The sequence below is a fragment of the Mus caroli genome, chromosome 16 (assembly GCF_900094665.2).
Source record: "Mus caroli chromosome 16, CAROLI_EIJ_v1.1, whole genome shotgun sequence".
Taxonomy (NCBI): Eukaryota; Metazoa; Chordata; class Mammalia; order Rodentia; family Muridae; genus Mus; species Mus caroli.
In genome coordinates this window covers 29142294-29163153 of record NC_034585.1, presented here as the reverse complement: position 1 = coordinate 29163153, position 20860 = coordinate 29142294, and the positions used below count along the sequence as shown (strand labels likewise).

Genomic DNA, 20860 nt, shown 5'->3' with positions numbered 1-20860 from the left:
AGCCCTGCTGGTGAGGGGCCATGTGCCACCTGCATCCTCGTCCAACCCCACCCCCACCCCACCCCCCGCGGTGGCAGTTCCTTCTAAGACGCCTGCTGAGTGCTGAGTCGCTAAGAGGCGAGCTCTCCATGTGACTTCAGTTTCCGTTGGTTCCTTCCGCAAGTGCTAAAATAATCTGATGCCCCAGAGCGAGTAGGCAGCGCAGCAGCGGCAAGTGCTGTCCAGGAGGCCGGGGCCCTGGAGACGATGCGCCCCGCGGAGCTGCCTGGGCCTGCGGGAGCAGTGAGTATTTCTTGCGTGGGTTCGCTGAGCATTGCCGGGCTACAAGAGGTGGGCGAGCTGGGACCGGGTTGGGTGGTGGGAGGTTAGGCATCAGCCCCCCCACCCCCCACCCCACGCCGCGCTCAGGCTCATTGTGAAGTTGCGGTATCCAGTCTCCCCGCCTCTGGGCTGGATTTGGGGGGCTACACCTTTGGTGTAGGTGGAAGTCTCAGGAACTCTTACAGCTGAGAGAGGAGGTGTGTGTAATGTGGGAGAGGCACGTAGGGCTTTACAACCAGCTATGGTTTGATTCCTGGCTCTTTCAGGGAGAGTGTGAACAGGTTAGGGAACTTTTCGGAGCCTCCTGTTTTTCTCATCTACACAGTGGTTAGTGCTCCTTTTCTAGTCTGAGTGACCGGACGTCATGAGAGGACGCTGTGTGCACTCAGCATACGGGTGTTTGCATCGACTCCTTTGCCCATCAACATAAATTGAGACCCACCATTACACAGGCGACGACACAGAAACTCATCCACAGTCGCACATACTTAACCAGGATCTTCCCAGGGTCAGCTGTGTGTGTACAGCCAGAAGACAGCAAAAGCCCTTCTCCTAGAGCCTTTGTCCTGGGTAACTTGTGCTGGGGTATTATTTGGTCCACAGCTACCCAAGTGTCAGAGAGAGAGAGAGAGAGATTAGAGCCAGGCTCTTCTGACTCCTGCTCAGTGCTCTGCTGTGGTCCTCTCGGCCTCTCCAGGCACAGACACACATCCATGGACCTACCCACAGGCTCGCTAGCACTCAGGAGCTGGGCAGGGAAAAACACTGCTCTCCCGGCAGTTGCTAGCTCACCATTGCGCTGCGGCGATGAACACGTGCCTCTTTATAACTAGGATCGGAGCAGACCAAGGAAGGCTTTCCAGTGTTTCTCTCTGCTACTGACCTTGAGGTACAGACAGTTTTCATGGCTGCAGGTGTTTGAGGCCTGGGGACACCCCCTATGGGCTTTATATGTGAGCCCCAGAGTTCCTAGAGGGGGTTATAGACTCATGGACCCAGAAAAACAAAAAACAAAACAAAACAAAACAAAAACAAAAAAAACCTCAACGCTTAGGTTAAAATCAAAACCAAACAGCCTCACAGAGAAGGTGCCTTCATTTGACTGGTCCTTCAAGAGAACTCTGGACAATGGTACACACTCCACCTGGCTGTCCTGGAGCTCATTAGCTTCTAAGCCAATCCCCACTGGTGTGACTTGTGAAGCAGGAGACAAACCCTTTCCCCTTAGTGATAGAACTGTCTGTGGATAGACTCTTGGGGAACTAGCTTCTGTACTGTGTCTAATATAAGCTAGTGACACAGAAGATTATAACAGGGCTAGCCTCCTTCTTAGTCCCTATGATTGGAGTCAGGATTGGGATCGGGCGAAAATACCTAACAAAACCCAAAGAAACAAAACCTGGACTTCTTAAGGAGGCATGGTTTGGTCGAACAGTAAAATGTACTCAACAATACTGAACTGCAGATCTGAAAATGGCTAATTGATAGAGTTTATGTGATAAAACAGATGGGGGGAGGGAGGGAAGGAGGGAGGGAGTGTGTGTGTGTGTGTTTCCCCCCAAAAAGCAACCAAGCAGTTGTTATCAGAAAAGCTGGGGAAATGAAGTTGCTAGACAGACTTTTCAGGACAAACAGAATCGGGGGCTGAGACCCAACGTTTTGTGTCTTCAGTGTGTGACTTTAGCCTCAGCAGAGGGCACAAAGGAGGAAGTAGAACTTTGCCCTGGTTCTCACCAGCGAGGTGGGTACAAAGAACAAGGCTGAGACCAGTGATGTGCTCAGCGTGGCCACAAAGTTCTGTGAGGTCCCCAGGGACTCCCCTCCTTAAGCCCCGGCCTCCACATTTACCGCCCTCAGGCACTGTATGTGGGCTCCCCTTGGGTGCTATTGCCTGCCCCTACCTCTGAGAAAGATAACAATCTGGAGGGGATTTCTCTGCAGGAGATAGCATTTGAGGCTCTGACTTTCTTTCACACTGCTTCTGCTCAGTGAACCCTATCTATCTCTGGTATCCCTGGTCTCCCCTGGCTTTCCTTGTCTTCCTTGGATGCTAAGACTGAGCACTGACCCTCAGTCGTCAGCTCTCTCCCTGCCCGGCCTGGGGCCACATCTTTCAACTTCAGGCAAGTTAATGGTCCTTGTACCCCCCCCCACACACACACACACCAAGACACTTGAAACTTCCCCATGGGGACTGTCCTCAGCCTCCTCAACGTTGGTCTGACAGGTTTTCAAAATTTTGTGTTTACTTAACTAAGGTGATTGACCAGAGGTCAGAAGATGTCATTAGATCCCCTGGGACTGGAGTTAACAATGGATGTGAGCTACCACGTAGTTGCTGGGAATTGAACTCAGATCCTCTGGAAGAGTAGCCAGTGCTCTTAACCGCTGAGCCATCTCTCCAGCCCCTACTTACAGGAGTGTTTAAAGAGTTCCGTTGTTTTATATGCACTCTGAAGTATTTTAGAAGAGCTGTACTGGTGACCATGGTATTTGTGTATTTGTTTGCTGTTGATGACTGAACCCAGGACCTTGGGCACGCTAGGTCAGGCTCTCCCACTGATCAGCCAGGTCAAGGTTCTTCCCCTCTTCTGCCTCCCACCCTTTTAAAGTTTTGTTTTGAGATCAGGTCATGAAATTGCACAGGCTGGCCTCAAACTCACCATCTTCCTGTCTCAGCCTCCTCAATGCTGAGATTACAGATGTTTCACAATGCCTAGCGATTTGGCATTTTTTCCCCTAAATATTTAATTTTACCTGTATTTGAGTGTGTGTGTGTGTGTGTGTGTGTATGTGTGTGCGTGCATGCGTGCACGCGTGCACACAATATGCATGGAGGAATTCAGTCTCAGAAGAGAGTATCAAATCCTGTGGAACTGTAATTACATGCAGTCATGAGGCCCCATGTGGGCGCTGGGAATTGAACCCAAGTCCTCTGCAAGAGCAGCACACCTTCTTAGCCAGTGAGGCACTTCTCTGACCCTGTCTATTTGTGCTGGGGTGTGTGTTGTTTGTTTGTTTAAGATTTATTTGTATTGCTTTTTATTCATTTGTGTGTCTGTGTGTGAGCCTGCATTGTACATGCAGGAGCCTATGGAGACCGGAAGCATTGACTCCTCTGGAACTGGCAATGTTGTTGTGAGCCACCAGAGGTAGGTGCTCCTTGACATCTATTTTTATATAATAATAATAATAATAACAATAACAAATGAGTTGAGTGGTGGTGGTGCACAATTTTAATCCTAGTACTTGGGAGGCAGAAGGAGGGGAATATCTATGAGTTTGAGGCCAGACTGGTCTACAGAGTGAGTTCCTTGACAACTAGGGCTATTACAGAGAAACCCTTGAAAAACCAAAAATGAATCAGTGAATGAATAAATAAATAAATAAATAAATAATACAATGAATTGAAGGATAAGTAAAAATATGATAAAAGTAAGTACAAAAAAATGTTATAAGCAGAAGGTAGGTAGGTGGTGGATATACAGTGGTCCCTGATGACAGACTTTTTCGATTTTGTTCTATGCTAAAGTCTTTTCTTTTCTTTTTTTTTTTTTTTTTTTTGTTTTTTTTAGACAGGGTTTCTCTGTGTAGCCCTGGCTGTCCTGGAACTCACTCTATAGACCAGGATGGCCTCAAACTCAGAAATCCTCCTGCCTCTGCCTCCCAAGTGCTGGGATTAAAGGCGTGCGCCACCATGCCCGGCTTTCTTTTCTTTTCTTTAAAGATTTAATTATTTTATGTATATGAGTACACTGTAGCTGTCTTCAGACACCCTAGAAGAGGCATCAGATCCCATTACAGATGGTTGTGAGCCACCATGTGGTTGCTGGGAGTTGAACTCAGGACCTCTGGAAGACCAGTCAGTGCTCTTAACCAACTCAGCCACTTCTCTAGCCCCGAGTTTTTTCTTTATATGAAATGCTGGAGGAAAGTTAAGATGCTAGTAATTAATAACTACTCAAATTCTTCTCATCAACATAAAATTAAAATAATAAAAAACCCTGCAATGTGTTATCATAGGTTATCCTTCAGCTGAACTGTTAGGCTATAAAAAGGAGGGAACTCCTCGAAGGATAAATAGGAATTTGGTAAAAGAAGACCCCAGACAGGGTCTTTCCTGCTGAGGAACCAGCTTGTGAAATGTGTGATTCAGCTGGGGGCCGCATGCGTTCCAGGGTGGCTTGGGCTCTGGGGTGTTGAGGTGGAGTTGATGCGGAACTTAGAGACTTGAGATTGAACGGAAGCTCTCCATTCTCTGAGCACTCAGCCACAGTTCTGTATGCCTCTGGTCCCACAGGGACGCCAGCATTTCTACTAAACTGTGCCTTTGTTAGGAGTCCCGTTAGGTGGTGACCCTTTGTGCCTTCTAAAAGAAACTGAGTTGGAGAGTCAGTATTTTCATTCTGACTCCAGGCTAAAATTAACCTCAAGTAATCTCTGTGGTCTCTCGTATGGTGCCCTACAGACTCCGGGTAGTCACCTCCCCCAGGGAAGTCCAAGATTCATGGGCATTGCCAGGAATGGAAGGAGAGGGCATGGCTCCTTCGTCTTAGTTTTTCCTTTGTAGTGACTCATTAGCACAGAATACCTCCACTTCCCATTGGTTCACTGGTACCTGGCTTCACCAAGGCATGAGTCTGCCCCCTGAGTGGGGCTGCTGAAGGCTGTGCCGGGTGATCCTGTTTCCTCCTGAAGAAGCATGGTGGCTGGTCCTTACTCTTACAGAAATGACTAGTGGGAATGAACCTGTGAAAAGAACAGAAAAACTAATGCAATGCAGGGTGGGCCTCCGAAGAGATCATGCATTTTTCTCATATACAAAGCGGGACACTCATTGCCAGCCACAGCGAGACACACAAGAGCCAGCTGTTACCTGTTGGTAGGAACACACTTGCATTTTTGACGATCTGTGGCTAGACGCATTCTGTGGCCATGGAAGAGACAGAGTGAGCTGACCTCTCTTGGTTTGGATGGGCTAGCCCTGACCACACGAGGAGCCAATTCACTCATCTGTGGCCCTGTGGAAACGGTGGCATTTGAGCAGGTAGTAAGTGCTTGAAGCAGTCTCTATAGGAAGCCCACTGTTTGGGGTGGTGGGGAGGGCTGTTGTAGCCCTTATGCCTCCATTCAAGCAGAGCCTGGCCAGACCTGACACATTTGCTCAGGAGACATCTTGAGCTTTGTATGTGACAAGTGCTTTGGTGCCATTTCACAGAATTCCCCAGGCTGGCTGGCTCCCCTCCCCACTCCATCATTTTGTTAGGATTTCCAGCTCTAAAACAGTCCTGAGCAGACCCTTGGAAAATTGTGCTGGCCAGATTTTGCTCAGCCTGACCCAAGCTAGAGTCGTGTGGTAGAGGGAACCTCAGTTGAGAAAATGCCTCCACCAGATGGCCTGTAAGCAAGTTTGGGGGACATTTTCTTGATTAATGATTGATGTGGGAGGGCCCAGCCTACTGTGGAAACACCTGGACAATTATACTGGGTGACATAAAAAAAAAAACAAGTTGAGCCAGGCAGTGGTGGGATACAACTTTAATCCCAGCACTTGGGAGGTAGAGGCAAATGGATCTCTGTGAGTTCGAGACCAGCCTGGTCTACAGAGTTAGTTCCAGAACAGCCAGCCAAAGAAGAACAGAGAAATTCTGGAAATTCTGTCTCTAAAAATTGAGAGAGAGAGAGAGAGAGAGAGAGAGAGAGAGAGAGAGAGAGAGAGAGAGAGAGAGAGAGAGAGAGAGAGAGAGAGAGAGAAAAGGAGAGAACAAGTTGAACAAGCCATGTGAAGCAGGCCAGGAAGCAGCACTCCTCTGTGGTCTCTGCTCCAGTCCTTGTGTCCTCTCCAGTTTCCTACCTTGAAATAAGCCCTTCCTGCTCAGTCAATCTTGGCTATGTTGTTGATGCAGAAATGTCTAGATTCTTAGAAACCTAGCCAGGTCAGAAATGCTACTTTTTTTCAAAAGGGTGGCCAACACCAAACTTTGAATAAAAATTTATTTGCCTGAGGAATCATGCGCAACCAATCTTCCCTCCTTCATGCAGAAGAAATGCAGTGGGTTCAAGGGGTGATATTCTAGTGATTTCAAATGCTTCTGCTCCTTACTGCTCGGCCAGCCTGTGTCTCTGAGACCAACAGAGCAGGGCCCTGGTGGGACAATCATCTGCTGTTGAGGAAGCTCTCCTGCTCCACACAGGTTTGAGCACAAGTTGCTTAACAGTGTGTGAGAGGCCATCATGATGCTACTTTCTGAACATTCTTTTAAAACTTAATCATGGGCTGGAGAGATGGCTCAGTGGTTAAGATCATTGACTGCTCTTTCAGAGGTCCAGTGTTCAATTCCCAGAAACCATATGGTGGCTCACAACCATCTGTAATAGGATCCAATGCCTTCTTCTGGCTACAGTGTATTCATAAAAATAAGTTAAATAAGTCTTAAAAAAAAACCCTTTAATTTAGTAGTACCTGCACCACTGCTGGTCTCATTTTATTGGAGAAGACACTTATTAGAATTAAGAATTGGGCCCGGCCGGGCGTGGTGGCGCACACCTTTAATCCCAGCCCTTGGGAGGGAGAGGCAGGCGGATTTCTGAGTTCAAGGCCAGCCTGGTCTACAGAGTGAGTTCCAGGACAGCCAGGGTTACACAGAGACACCCTGTCTCTAAACAAAACAAAACAAAACAAAACAAAACAAAACAAAACAAAACAAAACACAAGAATTGGAATTAATTATTGTATTATGAAGAATGCATTGTGAAAGTTGTCTTTCAGAAGTTTTTAATCTCACATTCTTTCTTTGTTTTTGTTTTTTTTAAAGATGTATTATTATTATATGTAAGTACATTGTAGCTGTCTTCAGACACACCAGAAGAGGGCATCAGATCTCATTACGGGTGGTTGTGAGCCACCGTGTGGTTGCTAGGATTTGAACTCAGGACCTTTGGAGGGGCAGTCAGTGCTCTTATCCCCTGAGCCATCTTGCCAGCCTTCATTCTTTTTTTTTTTTTTTTTTTTTTTTGGTGGTTGCTGGGATTTGAACTCTGGACCTTCGGAAGAGCAGTCGGGTGCTCTTACCCACTGAGCCATCTCACCAGCCCCCTTTTATTTTTTTAAAATTATTTTATTTATATGGATACACTGTAGCTGTCTTCAGACACACCAGAAGAAGACATTGGATCCCATTACAGATGGTTGTGAGCCACCATGTGGTTGCTGGGAATTGAACTCAGGACCTTTGGAAGAGCAGTCAGTGCTCTTAACCACTGAGCCATCTCTCCAGGCCCTTTTATTATTATTATTATTTTAATTTTGAAAAATGTCGTTATAGGAAGGTTAAATGAAAATAAAATATTTTTTTAAAATCACGATGTTAAATTGAATAATCAGTTGACCAATTTAGGGAGCATTTTGCCTTTACCTGACCAAGCCATTGAATGAAGGATTTTATTTGTCTGTAGAGATATGTATGTACATAATTGATAGTCAGTAATACTACTTTTGTTTGTTTTTTGAGGGGGGGTTGTCCTTAGTCTATACCCAGGGTGTTTAAAACTCATGGCAGTCCTCCTGTCTCAGCCTTGTGGGATAATAGATGTGAATCACTACACTGGACAAGACTTTGACCTTTGAAGACTCCAAGTCAGTTGTTGTGTAGTGCAGGACAGCCCTGGCTAGCCTCCATCTGGGTTCCATCATGACTGGGTTCAGGGTATGCCCTCACACTTGGGGACTGCGAGGACAGAGGATTGCGCTACTTCCAAAGTTCAGAGCACCTGGACAACTCCAGATCTGAACTTCTGCTGAAAGCTGGAGTCCTGCTAATCTTGTACTGAGAATCCAAGGGAGTCAACCTGCCTGCCCGGCACTTTCCGTGCTGCCTGGGACCATGTGAAGTAGTCACCGTGGAGATGCTAACGCTCTAATGCTGTGGGCTGAGATTAGCTGCCCTTGCTTCCAAGATCCTAGGTGGCAGCTTCTGTGTGCTTTTACACAAAGGCAGACTTGCTTTCTCTCAGAGCTCTCCCTCTCTCTGCTACATAGTCACACCCTCTGTGTGTTCAGAGTGTCACCTTCGCAAGTGATGCTGCAACCTGCTTCTGATGACCCCTGCCCCCCAATTCATAACTTCTTATCTCTAATACAAAATGCCTCTGACAGCTACCTGCCTTCTCCACAAAGCCCCATTCTTTATGACTTTAAAAAGCTTCTCCATTTGAGGAGAAAGCTCTTAATTATGTGGTAATGTATGTATGACACTTGCTAACAGCTCCTTTAGCAACGAGGTTGCAGCCCCTTTCCTGGCAGCAGCTGGTATGGCAGGAACAGTTGGAGAGGTGGAGAGATGAGGATGCCATCCTGTCGTCCCAGTATCCGGAGAGGGCTCCTGGGACTTTCTAGTGGGATATGATAACTGCACTGTTTAATCCCGGTCCCTGCAGTGCAGTGTCTCTTGGGAGCTTTCTGCAGATGTGTAGTCTAGAAGAGTGTTCCCAGCCTGAAAAGCTGCTATTTTTAAAAGTCTTTCTCTTTTTCTCCATCATTTCATGCCTTGCACGCAGGACCTCGCACACCTGCTTGTCTGCTGCATGCTATTACTGAGCTACACCCCAGCCCAGGAACACCAGCCCTTTTCGTCTTTCATTTTGAGAGCCTCAGAAAGTTGATCAGACTGGCCTCAGAGTTGTGATCCTTTGGCCTCTGCCTCCCAAGCTGGCTGGAATACATTCAGAGTAGAAGCCATCAATCACCTCTGGTTCTACCTGTTTATCGAATACTGCTTCAATGCCATTTTCATTTACATCGTTAGATATCAGAAAGGAAGCAGAATAATCCCAGCACTTGGGAGGCAGAGGCAGGCAGATTTCTGAGTTCGAGGCCAGCCTGGTCTACAAAGTGAGTTCCAGGATAGCCAGGGCTACACAAAGGAACCCTGTCTTGAAACGAATAAACAAGAAGAGGAAGAAGAGGAGGGGGAGGAGGAGGAGGAAGAAAGCAGAGGTCACCGGGAGTGTTTTAAATGGGAAATGTCATGCAGGAGATTGTCAGAAAATCATGGAGGAGGCTAAGAAGCCAAACAGTAGCCCCTTGGCCCCTGGCCATGCAGAAATCTGTACCCTCAGTAGGAGGGAGGAAGGGAGGATGGTGGTCCCAGAGTCTGGGGTCACCAGGAAAGGCTCAAGGGGAGAGGGAAGGGAGAGATATTTTGGATTCTCCACTCTCCTGCCTGCTAACCTCCCAGCAGTGCTCCCAATACACGAACGAACATTCGGTGGGCTCCCTGCTACCTGGTGGGGAACAAGCAGAGCCTTTGGAGCTTGTCACAGGAGGCGGAGCATGGCCAGCTGAGGCCATCATCATTCTGAGGATAGATAGCTGTTCACCAGCCTGCAGTGTGCCCACGGATCATCCCTTTCTTCTCTTTAAAAAACATATTTTTAAGCCGGGCGTGGTGGCGCACGCCTTTAATCCCAGCACTTGGGAGGCAGAGGCAGGTGGATTTCTGAGTTCGAGGCCAGCCTGGTCTACAAAGTGAGTTCCAGGACAGCCAGGGCTACAGAGAAACCCTGTCTCGAAAAACCAAAAAAAAAAAAAAATTTTTTTTTTGTGGGTGGGTGGTGGGTATAAACACATACATGAGTGTGTGTGTATGTGTGTGTGTGTGGGGGGTTACCCCGTGAGGCCAGAAGTGTTGGCTTTTCTGGAGCTGGAGTTATAGGAGGTTGTGAGCCACATGACATGAGTACTGGTAACCAAACCCAGGTCCTCTGCAAATGCAGTGAGCTCGATTAACTGCTGAGCTGTCTCTCTAGCCACTTTCCTTGATACAGTCCTTTAAATCTAGCCTTCCTGGATAGATGTTATGAATTTAATTGGTTTGGCGATGCAGTCATCCCTCTAGATGTTCACTCTGCTGTCTTTTTTCTGTACCACACGGAGTTGATACATAAGAACAGCAGACACCCAAGCTGCTCGGTGCTGTTTGGAGCTCATAAATAATAATGAGGTTATTAGCGGCTTTCATGGTTAATGAAGCACTTTCACATATACTATCCTCAGCGGCACTCATAAAAGTCCATGAGTGGATATCATTGCTCCTGTTTTGCAGGAGGACTATCCAAGTCTTGGAAACTTCACACCCATGATAGAGAGTGAAGACAGAATTTAAACTCTAGACTGTCAGGTTCCAAACTCTTATCGTTTTTCTATGACAATCTGTTACTTAATGCCAGATGTTGCCCTTACAGGCATGGTGAGATTTATTCTTGTATGTATGTTGGGGTGTGTGTGTGTGTGTGTGTGTGTGTGTGTGTGTGTGTGTATGTATGTATTCTGGGCTAGTTTGCTGAGTTTAAGAGGAAAGAACACATTTAAAATTTGTAAACATTTTGGTGTTTCACAAATCAAAATTACACTTGTGGGTGTAATTCTCTAGCACACCAGTCTGAAGCATTGTGCAGCCCTGGAGAGCTGCACTCTTGGCCTGCTGCACACATCGAGATTTAGTTTGTCAGTATTCAGGGTACAGCAGCACGTAGCAGCCCACGCATGACAGGAAGTGGAGAAGATTTACTGTGCTGACAATTCCCGTTTCCCCATCTCTCCTCTGTGAGCCACAGGACGTTCAGTGAGATGAGAACGTGAGCGAGCGATTCTTTAGCATCCTTGGCATTTTCTAAGTTTGGCAACCTTCTCTCAGGATGGGCAGGGATCCCAAAGTTTCAGGGGCGCTTGTATGTGTGTGTGGGAGGGTGCCGGGAGGACAGTGAGGACAGGAGTCCAGATGGCTCTGCATATGCCATCTGTGCCCTGTGCTGCAAATGTGCAGAAATGGAAAGAAGGCCCTGGGCGGGATTCCCAGAGGCTAGCAGGACTGATCCCAGATTGTTTCCGTGGCACTGGGAGCTGACCTGGCCTTCAGTGATTTCTGATAGTCTATTTTTTACTGGTGGAGCATTCATATCTGTCCAGGATGTTAAATCACCCTTTGGGATGGGTACACATGCTAGAAGAAAAGCAAAGAGGTGGGAGGCAAAGGTGGCCTGTGTGTGTCAGTGCAAGGTCTGTAAGTGTCATGGAAGGTGAGGAGGTTCTTGTTAGCAGGGAGCGGTTGACCTAGGGAGAGACTGAAAAGCTGTCCTATGGTTCTTCCTGGGGGTATTCAGGTGAGGATGGGGCAGATGGACCTGGACCAGGCACTTGCTTCTGATGAAACTAAAGGAGGTCAGGAATGTCCCAAGGCTGTTAGATCTCACACTTGGAGGGTTGTCCATGCAATTACATCTATGGTGGTGGGGTAGGGGGGAATTCTCCAATTTCCCACTATGGAGCTCAGAGAGGGAGACCTGGACTGCTCTCAGCCCTTGATACTCAGACCATTTGGAATCCTGGATAGACCAGTATCACCCCTGGATCCTTATTCCCCTGGAATTTGTGAAGACGGTGCTGTTACCTCTTCATTGGAGACTTCTGTTATTAGATGTATCATCTCAAGCCTTCCCAGAACTGTTGTTCACACACAGACAAGAGAGCTACAACTGCACTTCAGAATTTTTTTAATCCATCCAAAGATTGCTTTTTCATTTTCTCAAGTTTTTTTTTTCTTATCCAAGTGAAAACATGGACTTTTTTTGGTGGTGGGGGTGGGGGTGGGGAAGGGCCATATTTAAAAGAGCTAACCGATGTGATAGACATATTTCTGAAATCTGTCTTCTCTGTCTCTACCTCTGCCTCCTCCTCCTCCTCTTTCTTCTTCTTTTTTTCAAGACAGGTTTTCTCTGTGTAGTCCTGGATGTCCAGAAACTCACTTTGTAGACCAGGCTGGCCTCAAACTTAAAGATCTGCCTGCCTCTGCCTCCAGAGTGCTAGGATTAAAGGTGTGCCCCACCACTACCTGGCTTGAAAGCCTTCTTTCAGCAAGATAATTAATATATTTATGAGTCCAGAAGCTACAGTTAGTATTTCTATCCTAGTTTCTCCTTTTGTCTATTCATTCATTCACTCATTCATTTATTCACTCATTCATTCATTCATGGTGTATATCTTGAGCTCATGTATGCATCAGGTAGCAATGAGTTTCAGAGAGGAAGACTACAGAGCAGCAAAGCACAGGACACTCTGTGACCCCAGCCCTGGCACTCAAGTCCTTTGCATCCCCTGTGCTACCTCTTTGGGGTTTCAGAGATTAGCCAGCTGACCATTAAATGCCATAGGCAAAACAAAATGAGCTCTTGCCACGGTGTCAGTGAAAGGTTGGCTGAGCTGAGAAATTTGAATAATCTGTGGTTTTCCACCTTCTTGTAGTTGTGGGCCTCTAAGACCAGACACATGTGGAAACTAGCTGGCTCTTTCTGCCCCGTGGTGAGCAGCCCTCTTGGCTAATCTGCCTTACTCAGTTCTTCCTGGTCTTCCGTCCACAGAGCTGCACCTGAGATGGAGTTCCCGCCCCTCTGGCTTTGCCTGGGTTTTCACTTCTTGATTGTGGAATGGAGGATCGGACCTGGGACAGCCACTGCAGCTTCCCAAGGGGGCTGCAAGGCGGTGAGTTTCTCCCTGGGTTGTAACCTCTCTCTCCTTTGCCCCTGTCCAAATGAGGCCTGCTCTGCTTGGGAAGTGGATGACTTGTCAATCGAAGCTCCATTAATGCTTCCAGAGTCACTGAGGGAAACCCACCAGCACCAGAGAAGTCCTGCCTTCAAGCCATGAGTGAGCCAACAAAGATGGCTTCAGCAGCTCTGCAGAGAACATGTACCCAAATGGTACTGCAGAGCAAAAGCTCATGACCAAGCCTATGTCTCTGAAGACCCAGCACTGGGGTGTCTTGAGCCTTTGAAGGCTTTTTGTCTGCACATGGAGATAGGGTGGACTCTAGAAATTTGCCTGTAACTGAAGGATAGCAAATGTCTGTCTGAGAAACGTGCCTATTGGGGCGTTCCTCAAGCCCAAGAACTGGAAAGACAAATTGGAAGGCAGAGTTAATTCTTATATTCAAGATCTTTTTCAGTGTATTTGACGCTAGATAAAGAAAGTGTTCTTAAAGTCGATTACTCTTAAAGATGGTGGCTATCGCGGTTCTAACCTGCTTGTGGGAACCAGTAGCCACTATGTTTGAGGACGCTCCAGTATGATGAAAGTCCGCCTGAATTTAAATCCTAGCCCCACTATTGTTTAGCTGGTGATACAAAGTCACTCTGGGCCAGTGTCTTCACCTGTAAAATAGAAGTAATGATAATACCTGCTGGTCATGGTGGCACATGCCTGACAACCCAGTTCTCAGGAAGTGGAGACAGGAGGGCTAAGAGTTCAAGGCCAGTCTCAGTTACATTTCAAGTTCGAGGTCAGTCTGGGCTACATGAAACTCCATCAATAATAATGATGATGATAACTAATAATTTCTACTAATGGAATCGTGACATTGGGCTGCTGTGGTGATTGAATGTATTTATAACAACCCCCAAGACGGTGCCTGACATGCAGTGAGTGCCATGTGGTTTTTTTTTGTTTTTGTTTTTTTGGTTTTTTTGGTTTTTCGAGACAGGGTTTCTCTGTAGCCCTGGCTGTCCTGGAACTCACTTTGTAGACCAGGCTGGCCTCAAACTCAGAAATCTGCCTGCCTCTGCCTCCCAAGTGCTGGGATCAAAGGCGTGTGCCACCACGCCCGGCTGTGCCAAGTGTTTTACCGAGTATTGTTACTGTGGTAGTATCACTGGCAGTCCAGCCTTTTTTGACTGCCACCGTTCCCTTACAGAGGCAACAATGGACTTAACTTCACAGTAGCTCTGGGGGTCACCAGGCATAGGAAGAGAAGGGAGTAAAGTGTGAGTTATTCAGCCGATCCTCAGGGCTCAGTCTGGACTCTGCCTGGGGGATGTGGTAGGGACTTGGCCATCACAGAGGTCAAGCAATGGGTTCCTCTGGCTCTTATGATTTGAGGGGTCTGGAAGTTCAGGCGTTAGACTCTTGTTCTTCATTACACGAGCCATTCAACCTTAGCATCAAATGGGCGCGGTAAAGTTGTCTGTGTGCTCAGATGGCCACACTATCCTTTGCAACGCTTTGGTGAATCCATGGGAATTACAAAGTTCTGATCTCCCTCTGACTACAGCAACTGTGGAGGAGCAGGCTCCATTACAGGCTGAAGCAAGCCCCTGAGTACAGTGCTGTCCAAAGAGGCCTCAGGAAAATCAAGAGATATACCTGTCTCTCAGTTCGGAGATTCAATTTCTAAAAAGTCAGCTCTTAACACATTAATGCAATCCCAATATTAATGCAGGAGGCCTGGGGGGAGGGATGAGGTAGGAAGGAACCTGAAAAAGTCATTCTAATGTCTATGCTGAAATTAAAAAACAAAAAACAAAACTCGAGTGTTCAACAATGAGCAGTTTAATTAATTAGCACATGCTGGTAATTACAGCTGACATGCTAACACTTATTAGCCATAATAAGTGTGATTTGCATGTGTAATCATACTCAATCCTTGAAAAAAAATTCTATGAGAAAATTACAAGCTTAATGGTTAGAGACTTTTCTCTGAGAGGGAGGCTGAGATTATCTGAGGGTCTTTCTTCCTTCCTTCCTTCCTTCCTTTTTTTTTTTTTTTTTTGAGGCAGGGTCTTCTTATATAGTCCTGACTGGTCCAGAACTCTCTAAGTAGTCTAGATTGCCTCAAACTCACAGAGATCCTCTTGCCTCTATCTCCATGGGTCCTGGGGTTAAAGGCTTGTGCTACCATGCCCAATTTCTTTCTGTTGTTGTTGTTTTAAAGGTGTATTTTATGTATATGAATGAGTACACTGTAGCTGTCTTCAGACACACCAGAAGAGGGCATCAGATCCCATCACAGATAGTTGTGAGCTACCACCTGGTTGCTGGGATTTGAACTCAGAACCTCTGGCAGAGTAGTCAGTGCCCTTAACCTCTGAGCCATTTCTCCAGCCCCTAAGTTTTATTTTAATAACCCAGTAAAGAATTTGAAGCTGCAAGAGGTTAGTTAGTTCCTTGCTCAGGGTCAAATTAACAAACTATAGAACCCAAACCTGGGCATCTTTGTATTAGCCACTACGCCTTCCAAGAGCGAGGCCTCTTATACAACTTCATTGCACTTTGCCTTGGAGATCGGCTGTTTGGTACTCACTGGCCTTGCCCTCCTGACCAGCCTGTAGAAAACAATGGTATTACTTTTCTTACCGTTCTTTGTCTCTGGACACCTAACCCAACACCTTCTGGCTAGCTGTTTGCTTTTGCAAACTACATTTCTGTGAATTAACCTCATGTGTTTGTGGACCTAGGTCGACGGAGTCGCTGACTGCCGGGGTCTGAACCTCGCTTCGGTACCCAGCAGCCTCCCACCCCATTCCCGGATGCTTATTCTGGATGCTAACCCTCTCAAGGTCCTGTGGAACCATTCCCTCCAGGCCTACCCACGCCTGGAGAACCTCAGCCTGCATAGCTGTCACCTGGACCGTATCAGCCACTACGCTTTCCGAGAGCAAGGCCACTTACACAATCTGGTTCTGGCAGACAACCGCCTCTCGGAGAACTACAAGGAGTCAGCTGCAGCGCTCCACACCCTGCTGGGACTTCGGAGACTGGACCTGTCTGGAAACTCCCTGACCGAAGACATGGCGGCTCTTATGCTTCAGAACCTCTCCTCATTGGAGGTTGTGTCCTTGGCAAGGAATACCCTCATGAGGCTCGACGACTCTATCTTTGAGGGCCTGAAACACCTCGTAGAGCTAGATTTGCAGAGAAACTACATCTTTGAGATCGAGGGCGGGGCGTTTGACGGCTTGACTGAGCTGAGGCGTCTCAACCTTGCCTATAACAACCTCCCCTGCATTGTGGACTTCAGCCTCACCCAGTTACGGTTTCTCAACGTCAGTTATAACATCCTGGAGTGGTTCCTGGCATCCAGGGGGGAGGTGGCCTTCGAACTGGAGATGCTGGACCTGTCTCACAACCAGCTGCTCTTCTTCCCACTCCTGCCTCAGTGCGGCAAGCTGCACACCCTCCTGCTCCAGGACAACAACATGGGCTTCTACAGGGAGCTTTACAACACCTCCTCCCCGCAGGAGATGGTGGCCCAGTTCCTTCTTGTGGACGGCAATGTGACTAACATCACAACTGTCAACCTCTGGGAGGAGTTTTCCTCCAGCGACCTGTCAGCTCTTCGCTTCCTGGACATGAGCCAAAACCAGTTCCGGCACCTGCCGGATGGTTTCCTGAAGAAGACACCTTCCCTTTCCCACCTGAACCTCAACCAGAACTGCCTGACGATGCTCCACATCCGGGAGCACGAGCCGCCGGGAGCACTCACCGAGCTGGATCTGAGCCACAACCAGTTGGCAGAGCTGCACCTGGCTCCGGGGCTCACGGGCTCCCTCAAGAACCTCCGGGTGTTCAACCTGAGTTCCAACCAGCTCCTGGGGGTCCCCACTGGCCTTTTCGACAATGCCAGCAGCATCACTACAATCGACATGAGTCACAATCAGATCTCACTTTGTCCCCAGATGGTGCCCGTAGACTGGGAGGGGCCCCCCAGTTGTGTGGATTTCAGAAACATGGGCTCTTTGAGGAGCCTTTCTCTGGACGGCTGTGGGCTGAAGGCATTACAAGACTGCCCGTTCCAGGGGACCTCCCTCACTCATTTAGACCTGTCTAGCAACTGGGGGGTTCTGAATGGGAGCATCAGCCCTCTCTGGGCTATTGCCCCGACATTACAGGTCCTGTCTCTCAGGGACGTGGGCCTTGGTTCTGGCGCTGCAGAGATGGACTTCTCTGCGTTTGGGAATCTGCGGGCGTTGGATCTGTCGGGAAACTCCCTGACCAGCTTCCCTAGGTTCAAAAGCAGTTTGGCCCTGCGGACTCTCGACCTCCGCAGAAACTCTCTCACGGCCCTCCCTCAGAGGCTTGTGTCCGAGCAGCCTCTGAGGGGTCTGCAGACCATCTACCTCAGCCAGAACCCTTATGACTGCTGTGGGGTGGAAGGATGGGGGGCCCTGCAGCAGCACTTCAAGACTGTTGCGGACTTGTCCATGGTCACTTGCAATCTCTCTTCCAAGATCGTTCGTGTGGTGGAGCTGCCCGAAGGCCTGCCTCAGGGCTGTAAGTGGGGACAGGTGGACACTGGCCTCTTCTACCTCGTGCTCATCCTGCCCAGCTGCCTCACCCTGCTGGTGGCCTGCACCGTAGTCTTCCTCACTTTTAAGAAGCCTTTGCTTCAGGTCATCAAGAGCCGCTGTCACTGGTCCTCCATATACTGACCCGTGTGCCAAGGCTAGAGACTTGGTTTTTCCTCGAGAATGAGTCTCTCCACTGGATCTTTACTTCTCCAGGGGTCGAGTGTGATGCGTTGAAGGTTAAAACTGAAATTTGAAAGAGTTCCATCCTCAGTCCCATTAACTTCTCCTCCCATCCGTGTGATTTATCCTCATTGTCCTGGTGAAATATTTATTAAATGACATTCTGTGAGAATAAAGGGTGTGCCTCATAAATATTTTAAAAATCAAATGCATCTTGTGTAATGTCCTTCAATGGTTTCTCTTGGGTTATTTTTCAATGATCTTTCTTTGGGGGACATCCATGCAGGCGAAGGGTGACAGTCTGATGCCACCTGACAACAAATATATCTCCTACTGCATGTCCAGGGAGGGTGAGGGACAGCATCCTGGAGATTTGCCCAGGACAAGAATCTGAAGGTACTGCTGAAGGGTCTGGCACCAGATGTGAACTCCCCACTGTGGTAATGGCCGATTGCCACAGCAGCGAGAAAGAAGTTGTGGTAGGACCCTTTCCAGATGCCCTGGGTTCACATCTGGAGTCTCTAACAGACAGACATAATGCTTCCATGGACAAGCTAAGAAAAGAGTAACTCAGCCTGAGTTTGTACTGTCTGTGACCTACGGGCTGTGCTTGCTCTGAGGGAAAACAGGAATATTCAGGAAGGAAGGCAACCCAAGCCTCCTCCCTGTAGAACCCGCCCCACCCCCATCACCCCCATCACTTTGAAAGCGAAGTTCAGCCTCTGCTCACCAGGTTCATGAAGATCTCTCATTCTTCCAAGAAAAGCAGAACCTTCCTGTGCTCCTCTCTGGGGGAAAATATAAAGACGCAGTTGCGACCCTTTTGGTAATTACGAGTTTACACAGCCGTTGCTTCTCATCTCCACTCTCCATGTCACAAGAGAATTATACGAAATGAAGAGAGGACACCTTGAGAGGACTGGAACCCTGCAGACTGATTTCTACCACCGTGTAATTTCAACAGTGGAGTTAAGGCAAATCAAAGATAAAACCGATGGTCTTAACTTGGCAATGCAGACGTTTCCATTGAATGCCCTTCAGAGGTGTTTCCAAAAGGCACCGAATCCCATGGCATCAGTGGTAACCCTTAGATGGTGTTAGACTTTGCCCTTCTAGTCACCCACCGTTCCTTTCATCGTGCACGACCCTGGCCTAGTGCCTCATGCCCTTATGCTGCCTTCAAGCCTCTGTCCAGCCCTGCTAGGCAAGCTCTCTCAAGCCACTGCTCACAAAACCAGGCTTTCCTAATCACTCCCCCCAAACCATTCCCCCTCCCCTGTGCTATTTCCGCTAATAAGAGCCATTCCACGGGCTGGAGAGATGGCTCAGTGGTTAAGAGCACTGACTGCTCTTCAAAAGGTCCTGAGTTCAAATCCCAGCAACCACAACCTCATAGTGGCTCACAACCATCCCTAATGAGATCTGACACTCTCTTCTGATGTGTCTGAAGACAGCTACAGTGTACTTATATATAACAATAAATAAATTAAAAAAAAAAAAAGAGCCATTCCAGGGGCCCTGCTATTTTCCAGAGAGATAACTAGCCTCTTAGACAAAGGAACTTAATCAGTGGCTGGTCTTGAGTTGTTAGTGTGCCAGGCTTTAGTCAGTTGGTGCTTTGAGGATTTCCCAATGAATGGTTGATTCTACCTGATTAAATCCTGAGAATTTAACCAAAGGATCCTGGGAAGTTCTGAACCCTCTGGGGAGGCTGAGGATTGCTCTCAGGTGGGTGGGGGCAGAGGAGGGTGTGTTACCATTGGTGCCACCATGGTAAAAGCAGTGATTTTGAGAATGTGGCCAAAGCCATCCCTTAATCCTGGATCCACAGTTCATGCTACTGCCAGGGCCACAGGCCATTGTCACAGCCTCCAGCTACTGTCCAATAAATGTCCCATAAGTTTTCCTGTGCTACCAGCTGATGCATAGCCTGGAGCAAGGGCATGGTTAACTGACTGTAGGTCCCATGCCTGGCTGCCAACAGGATGCACACTGAACACATGATGTGCCTCTAGGTGGGATGTTTTCCCCACAGTGGGCTGTGCTTCTTGCAGATGCTTTCCAAACATGGGAAAAAAGAAAGATGCTGTAAAGACCAAAAGGAGGAGCCAAGAAGGACCACCCAGTTTTAGGCGGGCATGTGCATTTTAGCAGAGAGCTTCTAGAAGTAGGTTCTTGGCGTAAGGGATTGACTCAAATGATGGAAACTTCGAAGGGAATTACTGTCCTTTGGGGAGACGTTTGGGGTCTGTGAGGAGGCCCTTTGAAGATCCTTAAGTCATACTATGTGACCACTATTCTTAGGAACCATCCTGGCAGGACCAGTGTCAGAATCTGGGATCCCTGCTACTGTCTGTGGCTTCAGAAGGCCATGACCGCCCTGCTGAGTTTGTTCTATCACTAGTGTCTGAAGGCTTCTTCATGAAGTGTGCTTAGTGCAGGTGCATTTTCAAGAAAGGATAATTGTAATTTTAATCGTGTGTGTGTGTGTGTGTGTGTGTGTGTGTGTGTGCGCGCGCGCACAAGAGGCAGTGGAGGATAGAAGTTTTAGACCCCCTGGAGCTAGTGTGGCAGGTGATCTACTTGGTGTGGCTTCTGGGAACCAAACCCCAGTCTTCCACAGGAGCAGGACTCTCTCTCTCTCTCTCTCTCTCTCTCTCTCTCTCTCTCTCTCTCTCTCTCTCTCTCTCTCTCCTCCCCCCTCCCTCTCCCTATGGTGACTCCACTGGTCTCAAACCTTAGGGCCAGTGAACTCATCTGAGAGCATCTTCCTGATAAACCTGCCTTTAATATAATCTAATCTAGCTTGAATTGGCTCATTTCGTCACTTCGGAGGACAAATAACCTATCAACACCCTTTTCCTTAGCCCCGCTGTCAGCTCCCCTTAGCCATCACAACACACTCTCACACTCTTTTGGCTAGAAACATCTCTCATGGTAAATTTGGGTAACATTTAAGTCAATTTGTAATATGATGAGATATGCCACCTCCTTCCTCAAGTCCACCCATAATGAGTCAGAGGGAAGCTACCTTCAGGGTTGGTCTTCCTGGCTCTGCCTGTCTTCTTAGCATTCTGTGGCTTTTGGATGCAAAATGTAGGGTTTTCCAAGCTGGTATTACTAAGTACAGAACTTTACCACTGGGGTACCCATAGGAACCAGATAGTTCAAGCAAGAGCAAAGCCCCAAGGCACTCCCAAGGGAGGGTTTACAAGGGGGCAGTTAGGGAAAAACATCCCAGAAA

At 47.9% G+C, this 20860-nt stretch overlaps 1 protein-coding gene across 1 annotated transcript; it reads left to right on the top strand.

Annotated features, from left to right (window-relative positions):
- The first annotated feature begins 205 nt into the window (after window positions 1–205).
- Nrros (negative regulator of reactive oxygen species) lies at window positions 206–17837 on the top strand. The gene is made up of 3 exons (XM_021185302.2): window positions 206–282; window positions 12736–12856; window positions 15604–17837. Exons 2-3 carry the CDS (start codon window positions 12749–12751, stop codon window positions 17575–17577), a joined length of 2082 nt encoding a protein of 693 aa, XP_021040961.1. The 5' UTR covers window positions 206–282; window positions 12736–12748; the 3' UTR covers window positions 17578–17837.
- Window positions 17838–20860: the final 3023 nt, after the last annotated feature.

Excerpts from the sequence above, each read along its gene's own strand:
- Nrros (XM_021185302.2), top strand. The coding sequence starts at position 12,749 with ATGGAGTTCCCGCCCCTCTGGCTTTGCCTGGGTTTTCACTTCTTGATT. Across the intron at positions 12,857-15,603 it reads CCCAAGGGGGCTGCAAGGCG|GTCGACGGAGTCGCTGACTG; the intron begins GTGAGTTTCTCC and ends TTGTGGACCTAG.